This window comes from Notamacropus eugenii, chromosome 6, assembly GCF_028372415.1.
Source record: "Notamacropus eugenii isolate mMacEug1 chromosome 6, mMacEug1.pri_v2, whole genome shotgun sequence".
Classification (NCBI taxonomy): Eukaryota; Metazoa; Chordata; class Mammalia; order Diprotodontia; family Macropodidae; genus Notamacropus; species Notamacropus eugenii.
The window spans coordinates 4,154,700-4,175,292 of record NC_092877.1 but is presented as its reverse complement, the minus strand read 5'-3'; the positions used below and the strand labels follow the sequence as shown (position 1 = coordinate 4,175,292).

At 54.0% G+C, this 20,593-nt stretch overlaps 1 protein-coding gene across 8 annotated transcripts; it reads right to left on the bottom strand.

Moving 5' to 3' along the window:
- Nucleotides 1–522: 522 nt before the first annotated feature.
- Nucleotides 523–19,689, bottom strand: ARHGAP1 (Rho GTPase activating protein 1). Of its 8 annotated transcripts, XM_072617625.1 has the most exons (14): nt 19,494–19,664; nt 14,198–14,394; nt 13,642–13,808; nt 13,370–13,465; nt 7,447–7,534; nt 4,572–4,703; nt 4,186–4,272; nt 3,980–4,078; nt 3,775–3,882; nt 3,614–3,690; nt 3,179–3,256; nt 2,536–2,664; nt 2,245–2,348; nt 523–2,076 (listed from the first exon to the last, which is right to left on the bottom strand). In XM_072617625.1, the coding sequence occupies exons 2-14, from the start codon at nt 14,302–14,304 to the stop codon at nt 1,894–1,896; spliced, it is 1,455 nt and encodes a 484-aa protein (XP_072473726.1). In that variant the 5' UTR covers nt 14,305–14,394; nt 19,494–19,664; the 3' UTR covers nt 523–1,893. The 8 variants fall into 8 exon arrangements, with proteins under 8 accessions (XP_072473726.1, XP_072473731.1, XP_072473728.1 ...); XM_072617630.1 differs by lacking the exon at nt 14,198–14,394 and having other exon boundaries at nt 19,660–19,689; XM_072617627.1 differs by lacking the exon at nt 14,198–14,394 and having other exon boundaries at nt 19,494–19,666.
- Between the last annotated feature and the right edge of the window lie 904 nt (nt 19,690–20,593).

The following is a 20,593-nucleotide window of genomic DNA, read 5'->3' as shown; positions in this document are numbered from 1 at the left end:
GGAAGGAAGAGGGATCCCAAAATCTTATAAAAAAATGTTGAAAATTGTCTTTACGGAAAAAATAAAATACTGTTTTAAAAAGAGAAAGACCTAGATTAGCTCACTCTTAAGGATCCTACCCATATGTGGATTAAACCAAGGCAAGAAGAAGGTGAGGAAGGGGCAGATCACGGCCTGGATTCGGCCCCTTCCCACCCCGACCAGCCCATCAGCTCTCCCCCACCCCTCTCCTCCCTTCCCCTCAACTCCTGTCAGTCAGGATATTTTTTTGGTCTCCATTTTTATTGAAATACAAAAAGTGCAAATGATGAAATACACAATTGGTGTAGAGGAAGTCACTGCATGTGAGCGTGGACGCACTTCACAGTCGAGACCTCCCCTGGAGGCAGACTGAGGAAGGGAGCAGACACCAAAAAGCCCCCCATGAAAGGAAGGGAGTAACTGGGGAGGTGTTGTAGGCAAATGAGGACAGAAAGCAGAGAGGGGCAGAGAGGGACAAGGGACAGCTTCCAGGGCCCCAGGCCTCACGTTGTACCTGTAACCTCAAGAGGAAAGAACTCAGTATAGTCACTGCATGGCCTCAGTGCCCGGACAGGAGGCACGAAGGGCTTGCTTGATCAGGTCGGTCAGCAAAGGCCACGAGGATGCTGAGCTCCAGGCAGATCTGCTCTTGCATGTGGGGACAGAGGTACAATGAATGGGGGCTCCCCCGGGGATCGGGGGAAAGAGGGCGATCAGCTCTGGGCACATAATAGTGGGGCATGTTTCTTAAATGGCATTATAGAAGGTTCTCAAGGACAGCGGGTGGTTGGTTCTAGGCTGCCAAGAGCTGGAGGGCTACACAGTCATCACAGACTCATCTGACAGGGACATACTGAGAGGAACCCCATGGCCAGCAGGGCCTGGAAACCAGCCACAAGGAGTCTCTTCAAACCCAACCCTCTGTAACCCCCAAGAACATAAAGCAACAAACCGAGGGCTCTGACCCTGGTGCCCTGCCCCCAAGAGGCTAACTTGGCAAGGAAAAGAAAAAAAGAGTGAAGGCCCAAGGCAACTTGCACCCTGGGTTTGACACAACAGAGTCTACACAAGTCCTGAGGTTTCAGGAATCTTGTCTAAGGCTGGGAAGGAGTAGATAGAGGCACCTAGGGAATGTGGACAGACCTGTCACTGACCAAACCTCAGGGAGATAATCTAGGACTCTGGAGTGGGGGGAGGGGTTTCTGAGTCCTCAGTACCAGAAGCCAGGTGCCCCCCGAAAGGCCTTCCCTTCCTCCAACACCACCATCCAATCCTGTGTCCTCTGACCAGCCAGCGGACAATGGGAGTTTAGGAGGTGAGAAGGGGCGTAGAGCCAGGTGCTACCTGGCAGGGCCAACGTCACTGAAACTGGTCTTCAAACCAAGAATGCCCAGGGTTGAGCCCCTCCCAGAGCAGGGTAGGGCCTTGGCCCTGCAGTATCTTCTGGGAACAGGAGCACTCTTCTGATCACACAACCTGGCCCACAAGCAGTCGTGTACAAGGTACCAAGACAACAGGGGGAGCAGGGGAACAGCTTGTCAGGGATGCCCCTTTTCCCATCCTGAAAGCCAGATTGCAGGCTCAGGCAGTGTAGGAGTATAAGGCTGCTGAGAAGGAATGTTTAAGAGACAGAGGCCTCTGGAGCCCAGGGGGGTGGGGGCCTGGCCTGGGCTGTGGGCACAACAAAAGGGTTTCACTAGCTGGGAACTCTGAACCCCTCACACAGGAGGGGTCTCCTTCCTGAGCACCGTTACCTCTGAAGACCCCGAGGCTTATTCCTGCATGGGGGATCCAGTGGGACAAGGCCAAGGGAGTGGACGGTGGCTGCCAGAGAACAGGGAAAGGAGGGGGTGGGATGGAAAGGAAGGGCACTCAAGGCCCCTCAGAGGTGGGGAACAGCTCTGCTTGGTGATCCAGCAGGAACTTGGTGAAGGTGTTGATGGGATTGATGGCTTTGAGAGTGATCGCAGCATCCTTAGCCCACAGCAAGTTGGGCCCAAAGACCACAGCCAGGTTAGTGTTGGTCATCTTGTTTTGGTCGCTATGGGAGGAGATCTGGGAAAGGGCCAAGAGAAGAGGGGTTACAGCAGGGAAACAATGACCATCCCCTTCCCATACCACCCTGCTCTTGGTGGGGATGAGCAGCAGCTGCCAAGGAGCCCATGGTACTCCTCCATAACTCTCTGGGAAGCCCAACATGGAGGGTCAAGGCAAGCCACTGACCTGGACCAGGAAGGCTGTCAGGAAGCGCAGCACCTGGTAGTTTTCCTCAGGCAGGGTCTGCAGGACTTGCAGGGTCGCTGCCACTCTCTGGTCCTCTTCGATGTCTGCAACAGATGGGACCAGGTCACAGGGAAAGCTCAGGGCTGAGCCATCCCAGTAACGTGACCCATGGGATGGGGAGATGGAGAGGGAGTCTGAGTACATTTGAGAGAAGGGGGCCAGCTGAGGGGACTGCTGTGCCAGAGAGACTCCCTGGCCTGCCCCAGAGGAAAGAATGAAGTAGGCACTCACTGAGGAAGCCCACGACGTGGGGGTAGAGGTCAAAAGTGAGCAGCGGCTCGGGCAGTTCCCTGAGGAAGGTCTTCAGGATGACCGCTGGAAGGTGTACATCGTCATACTGCTCAAAGTTCACCGGCAGCCCTGGGGGGATGGCAAGAAGGCCTGAGCTTGTCCTCAGGCCCAGGGAGCCACACTAGCCCACAGACCCTGGGGGACCTCACTGGTTGCTCCCCTGGCTAGCATTGATGACAAAGACACCAACTGGGGATTCAGAGCCTGTTAACAGTTCAGGTCATGCCCAAGTGGAATGGGGGACCTCAGGACACCATGGGTTGTCCATCCCCAGAGACTGGCAACAGTAATAACACAGGTGATCTATGACACTCCCAGATTTGCAAGACTCATAAATTCATGTCTTGGCCAACCCCACGGGCAGCAGTCTTTCTAGACCCCAAACCTACCATCTCTCTACAAAATCACCCCCATCCATTACAAGTAAGAGAAAATCAGGATCCAAGAATGGACCCTGACCATGGTGACTCCTCAGCATGGGTGCTCTAGACCACCCATGCCCTGGCAGGCAGGACCCGCTTTCTTGGCCTCCCTCAACACCCTACGTGGAGGCAGGGATGGACAGCGTCCAGGCCACACTCACCCATGTTGTACTTCTGCTGCACCTCCCGCACCACCTGAGTGTTGGCTGATCTCCGGAAAATCCCCTCTGTGGTAAGAGCTGGACAGCAAGAAAAAGAAGATGAGGCTCAAGAAGGAGGCTGGGCAGCTTCTGCCAGCACAGCTCAGCATCCTGGCTGCCCTGCGGGATAGCCCAGGCCCTGAGAAAAACTCAGCCACAAGGGAAGAGACTCAGCCCCATGGAAGGTCCTGCTTCCATTCAAGGTTACAAAGTGCTTTCCTCACAAAGGCCTCTGGAGGTGGAGAGAGCACATGTGATTCTCCCCATTGCACAGATAAGGAAGGGAAGGTTGGAGTGAGCTGCCCCTCCTGCCTCCTGCCTCATGAACCCAATGTCTTCCTATGAGGTCATACTGCAGCCAAAGCAGAAAAAGCCTGAGGGACCTGTCTCACTCACCATGGGCCTGCAGGTAGGCGATGGTCTCTCGGAGGACAAGGGGCAGGTGTTCGGGCTCAATGCTCTTCTCCTGGAGGCTGCAGGAGAAGGGGAGTGAGCTGAGCTAAGGCGCCCCTTCTGTCACTGCCCTCCAGCACCCACAGTCCTGCCTGGATACTCACTGCTGCAATGAGACCCCAAACTGCTGGTTGGGTAGGGGGGGCCGAGGGGGCATGGGCTTGGGAGCTGTGGCCGGGGTTTTCTGGGTGGATTTGAGGAAGTCGTCATACCTGGGAAAGAGGGGTAGGGGTGAGGCTCGGGGCCAGGGCAGGCCATGCCCACTCCCCTCCCTTCCCCTCATTTCCCTCCCCAGCCTAGCCATCTCACTTGAGCACTTGGCGGGGGATGCCCAGCTGCTCCAGCTTCACGTGCTCACTCAGCTCGCTCAGGTAGTTCACATAAAAAATCTTCCTCCCGAACTTGAAGCTACCAACCAGGAGAAGCCCGTGTCTCAGTGGGTAAAGCCTGAGCTCTGTCTGACCAGCTCGGCTTCCCGGGCCTGCCTCAGCAGGGATCCCTCCCCCCAAGCTCACCTAATGAGGGGTTTAAAGAGGATCAGCAGCGTCTTGATGAACATGGTGGGGTGCACAATGTACAAGGCTTTGATGTTTTTCTTATACCTGGGAAGGAGGCAGAGTGGGCAGAGGACTGATTCGGAGGGCCCAAGGGCAGCCTCTGCCCCCAGTCGAGGGATTCCTCAGCATTAAGGAGGGACGGTAACAGGCTGGAAGTATCCAGGAGAAGGGTGATGCCACCAGAAGCAATGGAGGAGGTTTATTCTAAGAAGACCGAGGGGCATGTGAGAACCGTCCGGGGGCATCTGACTTAGTCTGCTTGGCCCTGGGGGAGCAGTCTCCAAGAGGCTGAGCTGGATACCCCAGCTCCCCCAGCTCCCCCAGGCCTCCCCACACTGACTCACTTGCGGTCAAACTCCCGGTATGCATCTCGGAGCCAGCTAAGGGAGGGCTTGTTCTCACTGGTCAGGCCATGGTGCAGGTACAGCAGGGTGTAGTCACTCTCCACATACTGATCCAAGGTATGCTTTAGGTACCTGCAGAGATACCCCCAGCAGACATACCCTGTCACTCAAGCTCCCACCCTTGCAGGGTTTAGAGCCAGGACCCTCCAGTCACCCTGTCTGACCCCCTCATTTTACAGAGAAGGAAGCTAAGGCCCAGAGAGAGGAAAAGAGCTGTCCAAGGCCACATGGCTCAAAAAGGTCCAAGATGGAATCTGAACCATCTCCTGATTTCAAGCCCAAGGCTCTTTTCACTATATCCAGAGGCCACCAGGAGGTGCTACAGTGCACAGAGCCCTGGGTCAGGAAGGCCTGAGTTCAAATTCAGCCTAAGACCCTAAAAAAGTCACTTCATCTGTCTGTCTCAGTTTCCTCATCTATAAAACGAGTCATAAAACTCCCAGAGTTGTGAGGATCAAGAGATAATAAAGTCCTTCCCAAGGCAGCTGGCACGTAATGAGTACAATACAAATGCTGGTTGTTATCCATCATGACTGTGATGGCTTCTGCGATGCCTCTGAAAGCCCACCTGACCTGCAATGAGCCGTCCCTCCTGTTCTCAGCAGAGCTGGGTGACTACAGGAGGAGACACCGCCAGCCGCGATGACTGTCTGCATCATGGGCTTTGCTTGGCCACAAGGAAAGATACAATGAAAGGACAGAGGACGAGAGCTGGGGTTTAAGGGAAAAAGTCAACAGTAAAACATAAAAAGGGAGAAGAGAGTGCCTGGCCACGCATGTGCATACATCTGCCTGAGAGATATAATGCCTGAGTGCTGAGTGTGTGTGTGTGTGTGTGTGTGTGCGTATGAGTGTGTATGAGTGTGCACGTGTGCGTGTATGAGTGTGTATGAGTGTGCATCTGTGTGTGTGCATGTGTGTGCGTGCGTGCGTGTGTGTGTGTGTGCATGTGCGTGCGTGCGTGCGTGTGTGTGTGTGCGTATGAGTGTGCACGTGTGCGTGTATGAGTGTGTATGAGTGTGCATCTGTGTGTGTGCATGTGTGTGCGTGTGCGTGTGTGTGTGTGTGTGTGTGTGTGTGTGTGTGTGACTGCTTACTGCCCCAACAGCAAGGACCCTAGGACCATGCACCTGAAATCTCTGAGGCTGCCATCCTTCTTTTATGGATGAAAAGACAGGTTGGGTGAGGCCACAGAGCTCATAAGTAGCACTCCTGGGTCTTGTGACTCCTAAGGCTGAGCTGTCTCTACCAGTCCCCACTGACCCTTAAGTCTTCTGCCCTGTCCCTTCTCTCCATGGAGCCAGGAGCTCAGGAAGGAAAGAGGAAGGCACAGAAGAGGGAGGGCCCGAGGCCAGCATGCCTAATGGCATTCCAGGATCCCAGTCCCTAGGAAGGCAAGCATAGCCTAGCACAGTAAGCCAGCAGAATTTTGCCACACCTTTAAATGCCCAATCATGGCCCACCCCAGCTGATGGAAAGCCAGGCCCTGCCCTGCCCTGCCCTACTGTGAACTAGAACACATCGGGTGGGCAGGGATGAAGGAAGATGAGCTGCTCAGGAGCACAGCGATGGGGACTGCCAGGCCTGGGAGCAGCTTGAGCTCCGCCTCAACCCCAAGTTTACTCTCCTGCATCTGGGGTGGACGCCAGGGACTCCCAGAGCCAGGCTGGAGAGCTCTGAGTGACAGAAAAAGCAAGATGTAGTCAAGCCCAAGGAAACTGGGAGCTCAGCTGAAGCAGGGAGTTGCCCAGGGAAGGCAGGCCCTTTCCTGTCCCTTTCCCTGACTTCTTCCCACTGAGGTCCAGCATCTAGCACCTTGGTGATGGAATCAAGAGAAAGGCCGGGAGACTGAGTCAGCTTCCAGAGTCGCTGGGCTGATCCCTCTTCTCTAAGAATCAGGGGTTTGGAAGTCAGAGGGAGAGAGTTGGGCCTGAAAGCTCAGCTAGGACCCTCATGGCTGTCTGTCCCTCCTCCCTGCCCCCAACCCTGTGACAGTCTGGATGAAGGAAGGGGAGACTTCCTGGGGGGGACTGTGGGCTTCCCCAGAAAGCAGTGCAAACTAAGAGAAGATAATCTGGAGACTGCAAAATGGCAAAGCCAATCCTTCTGACCCTTCTCTAGCCCTGGAGGTGGGGCTGGTTGGGCTTTTGGAGGGACAGGGGCCTTTTAGGCTCTGGCAGTCATTTGGAAAACAGCCCCTCCAGAACCCTCCAACCATCTCCCCAACCATCCTGGCGGCAGCACACTGTTAGCATGTACTCAGATCAGATTCATCTGTGCTACAAAAACTAAATATGGCCACCATAACTGTGCCAATATGAAATTAAAGCAACCACATCAGAAGCACTACAGAAGGGGAAGCTACAAGTCTGAGGTTCCTGAAATTAAAAAGTTATTTCCTAGCATGAGAAAAATGAATCACAGCGAACAATCCTGCATCCCCTGGCTCTTCCAGCAACAGGGCGGGCCTCTGGACAGTCAGGTGGCATAGTGAAGTCAGGAAGACCTGAGGCACAAATCCAGTCTCAGATACTTACTAGTTTGTGACTCCAGACAAACCACTTAACTTCTGTCAGACTGTTTCCTCAAAAGTAAAACGCTGATAAAAACAGCACTGACCTACCAGGGTTGTGGTGAGGATAAAACGAGACAGTAACTAAAGTACAATGCGTAACACAGAGGAGGTGTTTGATGTCCGGATTCCCTTTCCATTTTCCCTCTCTCCTCCAGGACCCTTTCCCAGAGAAGGATCAGAAAGAAATGTACTGATTGAGAAAAACCTGAGAGCAACTCCCCCCTCCCCACCCCTACTCACGCCAGGAGTTTGACATGGTCCAGCTGGTGGCTTGGAGGCATCCTACAGGCACTGAACACGATGATCTTCCGCCCATATTTGTCATCTCCTGGAGAGAGAGAGAGACTTTGTCAGAAAGAATGTGAAAGCAGGCACCTGGGCCTGGGCACTGAAAGCAAGGAGTGAAGGAGGCAGCTCCCAGAGTCTGCAAAGCAAATTACCAACATTCACTGATCAAAGAATCATAGTGCACGTTTACATGGCCCTCTCGATTACAAAGCATTTGCCCTAACAATCCTGTAAAGCAGGTAGCACGAAGGCCATCCCATGAGTCACAAAAGGAAACAGAGACCCAGAAAGGAGGACTGGTTTGCCCAGGACCAGGCCATTAATAACTGTCGGAGAGATCAGTGATGGTCACCCACATCTGTGGTGGCTGCTCCCAAGAACGCAAAGCCTGGGTGGCTTGAGTGTGGGAGTTTTGAGGGGCGGAAGGGCTAATGCGGCACATGTGGCCCAACATGGCAAGCCCCCAGGAGTGGAGAACTGCCTTAGTTAGGCTGAGGGTGGGTGAACCAAGCCAGGTCAGAAAAAACCAAAACAGGTTATAGCTTCTGAGCTGATGAATCCTGGGGTCAGACCAGGACTGGCCACTACTTCCTGCTTAGCTGGTTAGGTAGCATGAACTCTTCTCAAAAAAAAAAAAATTTCAAGAGACAAGAATCCAGCCCTGGCTGCCTAACAAGCCCAGTACTCTTTCTACTACATCATGGTTCCTGCCTGACTGTGAGCTGTGTCTAAGGAGTCATCATGAAAGGCTATACATAAATTCCTAAAATACGACCACTGCTCAAAACATGTCCAGACTCCTCTTTGGCAACTGTCCTCAGAATCCATTTCAAAACCTTGCAAGAAAATGGATGTCTCCTTTATGAACACGGATCCTAGATCTAGAGCCAGAACAGATCCCAGAGGCATCTAATGCAACCCCTTTATTTTAGAGATGACAAACTGAGGCCTGAGGAGATGAGTAACTTGGCCCAGGTCACAGATAGAGGACAGATCTGAACTGAGCCAGTATGGAGTCCAGAGCCAGTTCCCATTGGACCACACTGTCTCCAGGTCATGCCCCATATCTGAGTCAGAGGCATTTTTTGACGAAAAGGAAGGAAGGAAGGAAAGAAAGAAAGAAAGAAAAAGAAAGAAAGAAAGAGGGAAACCCAACCCCAAAGGATAAAGATGTGCTCAGCATACAGGAAGTGCTCAAAAATGAGTATTTTTTACAAGGAAGTATGTACATGCTACTGATTGTGAAGGCAGCCTCCACACAAGAAAGGCAGACGGCGTTTGAAGAGGTCTCCACTGAAGGACAATGTTTATTCTGATGTAAAAGTTCTGTTTGTTTGAAACTCACTCACAGTCCCAGCGGGAATCGTCCTGCAGGGAGGGAGGCTGTGGAGCCTTGGAGCCTCTCAGGGCATAGGATGGCATCTACTTCTATGAGATGCTCCTTGAGACCAAGAATAGTCCCCATGGAATCCTCACACAACATGGCCAACAGCTGCAGTGGCTACCCATCAGGGAGAAACACTACCATCCACTACCCTCATTCCTGTTCCTTCAGGACAAGCTGCAACGAGGACACCAGGAAACCTCATGCCCAATGCAGAGTAGCCACAAGCCCCAGCCTTCTGATGCTGGCTGGAGGAGAGGAAATCCAGGGCTTAGGAATCAAACCCGGACCCAGGGTCCAGAGTATCACCTAGAGGCTGACACTTGTTACAAGCAGACCTCCTGCGCAAGGACAAAAAAACACTAGTGTCATCTTCATGAACATACTGTAGGAAGTCATCCTTATCTAAGGATGACTGGTTCTGGAAAATGGCCAATACTCAGAATAAAAAGTGGCAAAATATTTGACTGGGATTTTATCTTGAAAAATGGAACATGAAAATGTCCCTTTAGTCTTGTATTTAATAAAATTTAAGTTATATTTGCAACTATGTACAAATTCTTAGGACAAAGATGGATTCGGATGCTGGGAAAGGGGCATGACAGAGCGATACCGCAGCCTCCACTTCATGTTCGACTTTTTAGAGCCCAATTCCAGAGGTCACTGGGGCAAAAGCCTTCCAGGTGTCACCAGTTTTCCCAAGCCCCTCCTACTCCTTTGATATTCAATCTTTCTTTGAAACCCAAAGTGAGGGAGAGACCCCAGCGCACACTCTAATAGCCCTCCAGTAGGGACTTCTTTCTCAAGTGACAGATGTGTTAGTGAGCATCTGGGGTGATGGCTTTTGTTTCCTCTTTCAACCTTCTAGGGAAGCAAAGGGAGACAGCCAAGATGGCGGCTCAGCCTCTGTGCTTACATAAGGGCCATGTGATCAGAGACGAGTCACCAAAGCTCTCAGTTCTCTGGGCAATCTCTCCCACTCTTTATGTGATGTACCAGTTACTGATCTGCACTGGTGAAGGGAGTTCCCTCTACTGACAAATGAGGACCCCTGTACTCCAGACTGGACACCACCCCGCCTGCCCATGTCTACCCATAGCCTACTTCAGAAGGTGTGGCCTCAAGCTTCCTCACTCACCCTGCCAGAACCCTCTTCTAGACAGCTTTCCTGACCCTTCCATTACATGGCTGGACAGCTAGCGGTGACCATAAGGCTTGGCAGGACTCCGTTCTTCCAATGTGCTGAGGAGTGGAAATGGAATGCCAAACTGACCCTTGCACTTAGGAGAGATTTTTTCAGCAGGCCTGGGCTCCTAGGAGCAGTGAGGTAGAGAGGAAGTATCTGACTTGTATGCCATTGAGAGTTGGCTTTTCCAAAGTCACCGGCCTCTGATTTATTCCTTTAATTCCTAATAATAGGTGCAAGTGAGCCCTTGCCCCGTACCATCACTTTTAGTGATTCCCAGAATCAGAATCAGAAGCCTCTGTTCACTGAGCTAAGAGAGTCCCTTCTTCCCCCTGCACCCTGGCCCTGGCTCTCTCCCAAGGATTCCTCTCCAGGCTGGCCTTGACTTTACCCTCCTACCTCTGCACCACAACCAGTCTGAGACAGGCCTGTGGATACCCTGTAGAATGATGGAACAGAGCCACGGCAGCTCCAGCATGACCGTCCCACTGGCGGACAGCCCTATTCTCCATGTAAACGACCAGGGAAACACTGAACCTATGAGGCCAATCTGTCTTTATCTCCCTTTCAACTACAGGCTTCCAGAAGGAAGAGGCTAGACAGTGGATATGCTTTTGGGGAAAAAAAACAAACTTTAGTCCAATAGCATGTGCCCTGGCCCAGCTACCCTGTGTTTCTACCCAGAAGGAGCCAAGATGGATAGAAAAACAGAGCAGAAGAGCCCTAAGTTTCTCTGTCTTGTGTGAGGCAAACCTGAGCCATGGGCAAGGTGGTTAATCTGTGGAGCCGGGATGTAAGAGGGTTACAGAATCGGCTGGAAAAGAGGGAGGTGATGGGTCTCACAGTGAAAGAAAGAGGGGACAACAGTGGCAGCCTCAGAATCTTCCCCACCTCACAGAGAGGAGATCCCTTCCTGGGTCACCCTTTGGCAGATGAAGCCAATGCTAGAGCAGGTGAAAGGCCTCCACTGGGAATGGCCACTGTTTGCTGAAACCACTTGGGTCATGCTCCCAGGAAGGCCTCTGGTGCATTCCCCAGATACCAATCAGCAACTCTCCCTGGGAGGGTCTAGACTAGAGAGTTAATCTGCAACAAAACGGCTCCTGCTGCATAGTGGGAATGGCTACATCCACGCCCTTTGAACAGCTGACCAAGAGGAAGGCCCAACAGGGGAGCTGAAAGAAAAGCTTCTGTATGGCCTGAACAGCTCAGGAAAGTCACACTAAAGCTGGGAGTGCACCTGGTCTCACACCCTCTTCACTGCCCATCCTCCAAGACACCATGGGCAGACTCACTGCTCCAAATGACCAAGGGGCCCCCATGTTCTTCTGGCCCTCAAGGTACTAATGATGCGTATACTCCATAGAAGGAATGCCCACTCAGGGATGTTCCGACTCTGATTTGTCTCAATTTCTGGATTTCCTGGACCTGACACCCTACAAATCATGATAGGTTGAAAACAGAAGCAGGACAGAGACCTCTCTCCTCCTCTGACATCCATTTCCCTTTGGTTTCTGGTCTAGGCCCCTTCCTGGATCAAGCCATTGCCTGCACCTCATTCCAATGCCACCATCAGCCACCAGGAGAGGGGGATGCAATCTCGCCAGCCCCACCAAGTCCCCACCAGAGATCCCCTCCTGATCAACACCACCAGCAGCTGGGAGCCCCAAAGGCCAGAGCCCAGGGACCCCACCTACCTGGCTGGCCCCCTTCAGGCTCACCACACCCTGGAGAAACAGAAAAATGTTGCAGTTCTACTACTCCATGATCCCTTGGGTGGTGGTGAGGAAGAGAGCAACTATCCCCCAGGTATGAGATCCCTTTCATCACCCAGTGTGCCAAGCAGCTCGATGCCAGGGCATCTGCAGCATGATCCCATAAGAAGTTCTCTCTCACAACATCAAACACAGGCCCTCTGATGCAGCTGAAGCCCGTGTCCGGAGGAGGCAGGCAAGTTCCAGAACCTCCACAAGGCCACCATACCTGCCAGCTGAGACCAGATTGCTAGAGTGCTCCAGCCCTTCCCACCAAGACTGTGCAAGCGCAGGAGAAAGAACAAAACCCAGAGCAAGGCGCAAAAGGAATCTACAGAACTTTAATGAAGAGGTGTTGGGAAGTAGACAACCTCTTCAACTTTCCTCCTTCTGCTTCTGTGGCTCTCTTGGAAACTGAGCTCCACTATCTCCTGGGCTCAGTCTGGGAGAAATGAGACCCTGCTCTGTCCCTTTAGGGGCCCTGCTGACCTCCAAGGCACATCATGCTGCCCAGATTCACCCAGCATCACCCCCTCCTCAAGAGGCTGGACTTAGCACCATCTCTCTCTCCCCAGAGCTGCTTCTGACTGTACAAGATGTCCGCTTGTCCTCATGTAACAGCCCCTCCCATACAGCTCCCCAACTTTTCCCATCAGTGGCAGATGGCTTTGGATTTCTCCTTTCAGTGTTCTCTCTGTTCTTTGAGCAATGACATCCCCAGGGTAAGGGGCCTCTTTATGACTCCCCTAGCATTCAGCATAAAACTATGCATGTTACCAGTGCTTGATAGGTATCTGTTAGTAACTGTGAAAAGGCTCTCCCGAGAGAAGAGGCAAAGGGGTGATCTTCATTGTTATCTCACCAGGCATCACAATGGTCAAGAGGAGACCTAAGTCTTGGGGTTCTTGGAGTCTTGGGTCCACCTAGAACCTGGACCTAGAAAGGCTGTTAAAACTGCTCGGGAGTTAGAGAGGTGGCATAGAATTGATGATATGGCTCAGTGCGAAGGACCCTGCTGGAGCAGGTGGCCTGGTCCCAATCCTGGCTCTGCTCTGGATAACCACTGAATCCCTTTGGATTTCCCCTTCATCTTCTGTAAAACTAAGGGGTTGGACCAGAGATGGAGAACCTGCAGCCTTGAGGCCACATGTGGTGCTCTAGGTCCTCAAGTGCGGCCCTTTGACTGAATCCAAACTTCACAGAACAAATCCCCTTAATGATTTGTTCTGTAAAACTTGAGCTCAGTCAAAAGGCTGCACCCAAGGACCTAGAAGACTATACGTGGCCTCAAGGCTGCAGGTTCCCCACCCCGTTGGACCAAGTGAGCCTTAAGGTTCCTTCCATCTGCAAGATCTGTGACCCTGTGAGCAAAGGCTGAACAGGAAGCAAGTCTCTCAAACTCTCTGCGCCATCTAGAGAGGAGGCTATCATCTTTTTCCTCCAGAATGAAAAGATGGCAAAACTGCCCCTCCACAAACAAGATCTCCTTTTCCTGTATTCCACTGAGAGGCTGGCCAGTGCCTGGGAACCCATGCCATGGGGAATGCTCACCTGCCACTTCCACGATCTGGTGTCGGGCTATGTCATAGTAAGGGTCGTCCCATTTCAGGTGGGTGACAGGATCCGGGGAGCTGCTCTTGGAGTCATCTGAGAAGCAGGCAGACACACCACATGGTTAGGGGCCACTCTGGGGGAAAGAGCTCTCTGTGCCCCAACCCTACTCCTGACCACAGATGTCTCCTCCTCTGCTCTCCTAACCCTGGGCTTCCTCCCTTTCCCTGATCTCCCACTCCTCCTGTGGCCCAGGGTCAGTAAGTGCCTACCAGACTTGGGAAAGTCAGGCATCTCATCAGAGGGCCAGTTTTTATCATCAATGGAGGCCAGCTTCAGCTGGTTCAGGGCCTGGTTGGTGTTGTCAAAGGTTAAGTCATCCTGCAGATCGGAGAGAGGATCCATGGCCATGCTGCTGCTTGGTCTCACACTGCAGAGTCTGGAAAAGACACCAAAGGGGTCACAGAGCTGGTCGGCAGACAGACTCTCCCTGACGACTATAATTTCCACAGCAAGTTTCCCTCTGGCCCCTGATCAGTGTTGCAAACTGCCTGAAGTTCTGGGTCTCCTTGCCTCCCACAGATTGGGGATCTTGCCAGAGACAGCAGCTGGGACGCAGGACAGCTCCCTTTGAATCTCCCAGCTGGGTGGGGGAAGGGCTGTGCCAGGCTCTGCACTGCCCACCTCCCAGCTGCCCAGGCTACAGCCTCATCATCGTGGTCTTCAGCTACAAAAGGGGAAAGAGGGTCCCTTCCCAGCTGACTCTGCTTTCCATGAGAGCTACAAGAGTAAAAAGGCTATGCAGGCAGCTAGCAGAGCAAGGCTTGCCTCAGGCTCTTAATGGAAGGGAGATGGCCAACTGGCACGGGCATCCTCCAGCTCAGGTCAGGCAGGAGCTGCTGCTGGCCTGGCTTCAGCCAGCTTTGCTTCTCCATCCCCACCAGCGACACCAGGCCCACCCTGGCCTCTCCTCAGTCATTCACTCAAGAACAAGCCATTCAATGTGTTATGTCTCAGGCCTTGTGCTAAAAAGAGTAAGAAGAAAGGGAACAAAAGGGCACCAAGTCCCCGTTAGCCTGCTGGGGGCAAAGACATAAAACGCACGCTGCGTAAATACAAAGTCGACTGGGAGCAGACAGGGGAGGGAGCTAACCACTGGGCAAACAAGGAGAGGCCTGGAAAAAGAGGGAGCCCTGCAGCTGAGCCATGAGGTGGAGATAAGGGGGAATTGTCTTCCCAGGAGGCAGGAGTTCAGGAGAGGAACAGCCAGGAAGTAAGGTGTGAGAAAGGGAGTAACATGGGAAAAACTTGGAAAACAGGCAGGAGCCTGATGGTAGTGGGCTTTCAAAGCATTTTTTCCTAAAGGCCATGGGAGCCACTGGACCTTCTTAAAAAGGACAGCACCAGGGTCAGTCAGCACGGCATCAGACACAGTAAGAGTATAAGAAAGGTTTTCCCAGTGACTGATGGCCAAAGCTGTGCTTTAGAAACACCAGTTTAGTAGCTGTGTAGGACTACATCCTAGAGCCCAATCAGGCCGCCACAGCGACAGTCCAAGGGAGAGGTGATTAGGCCCTGCACTACAGGCTGGCCACACGGCCTCCACACAGTCTTGCCAACTGTTTGAGAATGGCAGGAGGAGGGAAGAGGGGCACTCTGATGGGTCGGCTGGTGTCCTCACTAGAAACCAAAGTCCAGAGGAGCAGTGGCATAGAGGAGAGGTCAGGAGACGCGTTTCAGAAGAAAAAGGGCAGGGCCCCAGATGGGATCCAGTGATGGAAACCGCATAGCGGATGGGACAGAGCTAGAGGCAGGGCTGCTGCCCAAGCCCAGCTCTGCCCCTCCAAGATGAGACAAAGCTGGATGGGCAGGCTGAAGTGGAGGTGGGGAAAAAAGAAACATCCACAGCCCTAGCTGTGGGAGAGGAAAATGGAAAAATCTTCCCAGAATTAGAGATCCAAGGAAAAACTAGGCCTAGAATTGGGATGCCTTTGGACTCCCTGGGGCTTGGATTCCGGTTATAGAAAGCAGGGCGTGGTCGTGTGTGGTTAGGAGGTGGGTTCTAGGGCCTCCCTACATCCCCACGAAATCCAAGATCTATCTGCTTCCCGCTAGAGGTCCCAGGAGTGAGCTTGCTCAGAGCCAGACACATTCCAAGAGCCCAAACAAGACATATATGGTCAGAGGATCAGTAGGAAAGATAAGGAACGCATCGACAAGGCTCTGATGGAATGGCAGGGAGGAGGAGGGCCCAGAACCTGCAAGGCCAGGGCCCAGACCCGGAACTCCTCTGGGTCATGAGGTAATGCAACAACTACGCACTGGCAGGCCCAGCTAAGGACTTGGGATGGCAAACTGCCTCCCTGCACCTAGCAACCACCACCCTGTCACCAGGCAACCACACTGAGTCAGTGCTGAAAAGCTCTTCTGAGCTCCAGATCAGTTTCCTGGGGAGCATTTCAACCAAAGAAGAAATGATCCTGCTTGCCCCCAGAAGACCGCTGCTACCCCAGCCTTTCCTACCAATGCAAAATACAATTTTCTTCCCCAAGAGAATTGTTCCTTACAAGGAAATATCATGTTCCTTCTCAGTAAGCTATTCTCCCAGCTTCTACTCCCAATCCCCACCTCAAGGACCACTGCCTTACAACTACTGAGCTCCCCAGGACTGGGAAGAAAGTGCTTGGCAAACACTGTCACCGGATGAAGATGAATTGCTTGCTTTTTTTTAAAGGGAGACTGTGTTCCACAAATCATAAATCAAAAGTCATTCACCTTTGCTTTCCTGTCCCACAGTGGGAAGACTGATTTCAAGTGACCTGGAGCATGGGCCAGATTCTGCCCTGCCTGATGGCTCACCTACACGCATCACTCCCAGCACGTCTTGGGCCCATGCGATCTCTCCTTTGGGTGGAGTTTGCATAAATTTTTTACTAAGCTCACCGACCTGATTCCTTCAGTTACTATTTGCTAAAATGTTACAGGGAAAGTCTGCAGTGCAATCCACAGAACATAGCCTGGTGGGGCACAGGGGTGAGCAAGGCAGTGTCGTGATAACACGGAGAGAGCCTGCGTTTGGTCGCAGAAGTCCTGGGCTTGAAGCTTGGCTCGGTTCCACTTAATAATGGTGTAACCAACAAGTCATTCCTTGGTTGAATCTGTTTCTTTACAGGTGATAAAATTCCCCAAAATTCTAATGACTCAAAACTGGAAAGGACTGCCCCCAGAAAACAGGGGACTCCCTCTCTTGTGAGGTTTTCAAGTGTGGGCCTTCGGGGGAAAAGACAACATGAAGTGTCCAGGGAAAGCTGTCTTTGAGCCAGAGGGCTGGCTATGCCACGTGACACCTGTGTGGCCTTGGACCAGTCATTTCATAGGTCGCAGTTTGCTCATTTGTAGAATGTCAGAGTTGGACTAGAAGACCTATGAAGGCTCTTGTAGTCGTAGCTGTTGTGACCCTATGACTGTCTGACACTCTAGGATGCCACAATGTGACTTTCTAAAGATACTGCTACAGAATCAAAAAAGGTCCGAAGGGCCCAAGCTCCCCTGATTTCATACTGAATTAGGGGAGCTCCAGGTTGAAAGGTTGGCTCTCAAGCTCAAACCACACCTGCTCAGGAACCTTCCCTATAACACAGGAGCTGAGATGTACAACTAGAAGGGAACTTCGAGGTCATCTGGGCCAAAGTCCTCATTTTCAAGATGAGGAAACTGAGGCCCTGAGGTCACAGGGGTCAGAAGTGGCAGAGCTGGGAATCAGGCCTCTAGAGGGCAAGCCATTGAATCTCTGGACCGATCCAATGCTTAGGAACTAGAGGGAACCGAGGCTCAGTTGGACACTTGTTGTTGAGGAAGGTGATATCATGACAGCAGAGGAATTGAATTTAAGTAAGGCAGGGTTGTGCAAAGCCACGAGCCTCGCTTTCTTTTCTGAAGCCATTTGGGCCCAGTGCCCAGATATGGATCAGGAGCCTAGAGATGGCCCGAGATGCAGTGGGAAACCTTGCCCTTTTTTTTCTATCTGGAGAAAGTGACTTCCTGTTCCCACCACTACTAAGTGGCTCTGAGCCAAGTTTCAAACCCAAGACTTTGGACTCCATACCACAATACCAACTGCTTTCCTCATGCCCACTCTGTGCCACACAGACCTTTCCTTGGGGAATTCCACTGCCCACATTCTAGTGTCCCTGGGACACAAGGAGGGAAAGGCCCTCAAAAGGGCAGCTGCTAGAGGAAACCCATGCCAGATGCTCTGCTGACCCCGCTGAACAGCCCTAGCTCTGCCAGTGGGCCCCAATGGATGGATTTCATCCCCGTGGATGAAATAAAGAACTATATGAGCTCTGAAAAAATCTCTCCTGCTCTACACCAAAGGAGAGAGCATCTTGGAACTCAAGTATGTGCAAGGGAGGAAGGAGGCCAACGTTTGAAAAAGGGTTGAACTTGAAATTTCACTGCCTTTCTGCAACTCCACAGCTTTCACTTCCTGACTGCACCCGCCCTTCCTGGCTGACCTCCATCAGTACCTCTAAAGCTACAGCCGACAAGTTCACCCCAGTCCCAGAAAGCTGCTCCCCAAATCTCCCATCAAAGAGGGTCAGGAGAGGCTGCATCCTCCTGGCCCGGGGAATTTCCAACTTAAGCTGCTTCACAGACCCTGAACTTTCCACTCTAAGATTGTGCTTCTTCCTCTCTGGAGAAAAGACCAGCAACGCAAAGGTCAGAGATAATGGGCCTCTTGTGTGGTGCCATCCCAAAGTGGGCATGGGGGTGCCCTGGTGCTAATCTAAGCCTTTACCCACCAAAGAAGGCTGAACAGCTCACCTCCACGACTCAGATCAGGGACCCAGATTTAAAGGAGGTGGATCACCTTGACCTGAACCTGCGGAAACAAGGAGGCTAGGCCAGCCCTGGGGCTTTCAGAGCCCCCCTAGTGTCTGAACCCTACCAGCTTGCTCCCACCCGTAACTGAAACGGCTGTCTCTCTCTTTGCTGCTACAAGATAAACGGGGGGTGCCATTCTGCACTCCAGCGTCTCACCTCTCTGGTCAGAACTAAACCACCCCGGGGCCCCCAGGAACTCCCTCTGCCTCATCACCACCCGAGACCAGGACAGCGAACTCACCTGGGACGCTCTACCAGCGCCCAGCCTGGCAGGGCCTGTTTCCCAAGGGAGAAAAGAAGGAGGGGCTCCGGACAGGTACGTGGAAGGAAACCCGGCCCCTCCCCCCTGCCCTAGCCCACCCTCCTTCGGACCAGCTTCTCCGGATCTGAAGCCAGGCTGCGGGACCTTCATTGGGGGGCGGGGAGTCTCCGGGTACCTCGCGTGTAAGACGAGGGAGCGGGATCACCCCATCCCTAAGGCGCTCCCCGCACGGGCTCCCCGCTCCGACCATTAGCAGCCTCGGAGCCGGGCCACCGGGAGGAGGGCCCGGCCCTGCAGTGCGCGGCTGCGGGGGATGCACGGCCGGGGCGGGTCACCCGGATGGGCCCCCACGGGGAAAGGACCAGTCCGGGGCGCACACCGGGGGGGAGCCCCGCACAGGGAGGAGGGCCCCGCACAGGGAGGGGGGGAGCCCCGCACACGGCAGGGGGGCCGCACACGGCGGGGGGGGCCGCACACGGCGGGGGGGGGCCGCACACGGCGGGGGGGAGCCCCGCACACGGCAGGGGGAGCCCGCACACGGCAGGGGGAGCCCGCACACGGCGGGGGGGAGCCCCGCACACGGCGGGGGGGAGCCCCGCACACCGCTGCGAAGCACCTCGGAGGCCGGCCTTCCACAGGAGGAAACTGAGGCCCGGGGGCAGCTCACGCGCCGACCGAGCGAGCGAGGTTCCCGGTCACTCACCCAGCCCCGCAGAAGGGGAAACTGAGGCCCGGAAAGAGGAAGTGACTCATCCAGGGCGACACCTCAGGCAGCGGAGGGAGGGGTTTTACAGACGGGGACACTGAGGCCCGGGGAGCGGCGCGGCGGAGACCTCCGTTCCCAGGCTCAGCTGCCCCGTCCGCACGACGGTTCCGGCCCGGAGGAGGCTGCCGCCGCGGGCCCGAGCCCGCCCCTCTTCTCGCCGTCGGGGTCCCGATCCCCTCCCCGCCCCGCGCGGCCCCGGCCCAGCTCACCGCCGCCGCCGCCTCCTGTCACAGCTCCGCCAACATCCGGCTCGGAGCCGACGCTGGGAGGGAGGGAGCAGAGCAGGGAGGAGCGCCGCCCCCCCCGCAGGCACTCTCCCGCAGACCCACACCCACCCCGGAGCCACCGCCCCGCCACTTCCGCCCCGCCGCGCACCCGCTTCCGGTCCGCTGCCACGAACAAACATGGCCGCTTCCGCCTGGGGGAGGGGCCGCCTGCGTCCTCTGCCGTTCCCTTCCGGTTCCTCTCCGGGTGGGGACAGAGGCGGAGAAATAGGGTTCCGCCCTCGCTGATAGGCCCACGGAGTCCGACGCTCTCTGCGCTTGCGTGGCTCAGAAATAGAGTAAACCAGGAAAGAGGAAGCAGGAAGGATTCGATGAGGTTGAACGCTTCCCGTTCCTACGCTCGTAACTCCCCAGAACGTTCTCCCTAGGAGGGTCCAGATGGGATGATCACTTACAAACTGAAATCAAGGGGGCGGGAGGAGGGGATGGGGTCACGGGGTGCTGATGGACGGAGGGCAAAGGTCAGAGCGAACACTTGAGAAGGGACAGGGTGGAAGGACAGAGAGACAGCAGGACAGACACGGGAACGCAGCTCCCAGACGAAGACCTCATTTCTCTGATGTGGACAGAACGGAGTCTAAAAGACAACTGACAACTGACAGCTTTCAGACAAGCTGCGGGGACGCGAGACACGCAAACCGGAACAACTCCGAGCTGCCACCCAGGCCCGGACCGGTGTGGGCGGGGCTGTGGGGAAACTGACACACGGATGCGCGGTCTGGGGCGTTCTGCGCCTGCGCAGGCGTCCGCTGAGGAGCGTGGAGCCCTGCCCTCTGCTTGAGCTGCTAGCATTCCCAGGTCTGTGTGCCAAAGATGAGTGTGCCTCACTTAAAGTCAAAATGCTATAAGACCTCAGCCTGAAAGGACGGGGCCATCTCCAGTGATCCTGAGGACTATCTGGCCACTGGACCCTGGTGGCTCAGGAGAAGAAAGTGAGGCACAAGAAGAAAGTGACCTTGCACAGCCCTCCCTCCCTCAAATCAAAGTCAATGGCAAGTCATGTCCTCATCTTCATGTCATGGTCC

Coding starts and splice junctions, on each gene's coding strand:
- ARHGAP1 (XM_072617625.1), bottom strand. CDS start 14,304: ATGGAGAAGCAAAGCTGGCTGAAGCCAGGCCAGCAGCAGCTCCTGCCT. Junction 3,691..3,774: donor TTTGGGGTCTCATTGCAGCA/GTGAGTATCCAG, acceptor CTTCTCCTGCAG/CCTCCAGGAGAAGAGCATTG. Junction 2,077..2,244: donor TGACAGCCTTCCTGGTCCAG/GTCAGTGGCTTG, acceptor GCCCTTTCCCAG/ATCTCCTCCCATAGCGACCA.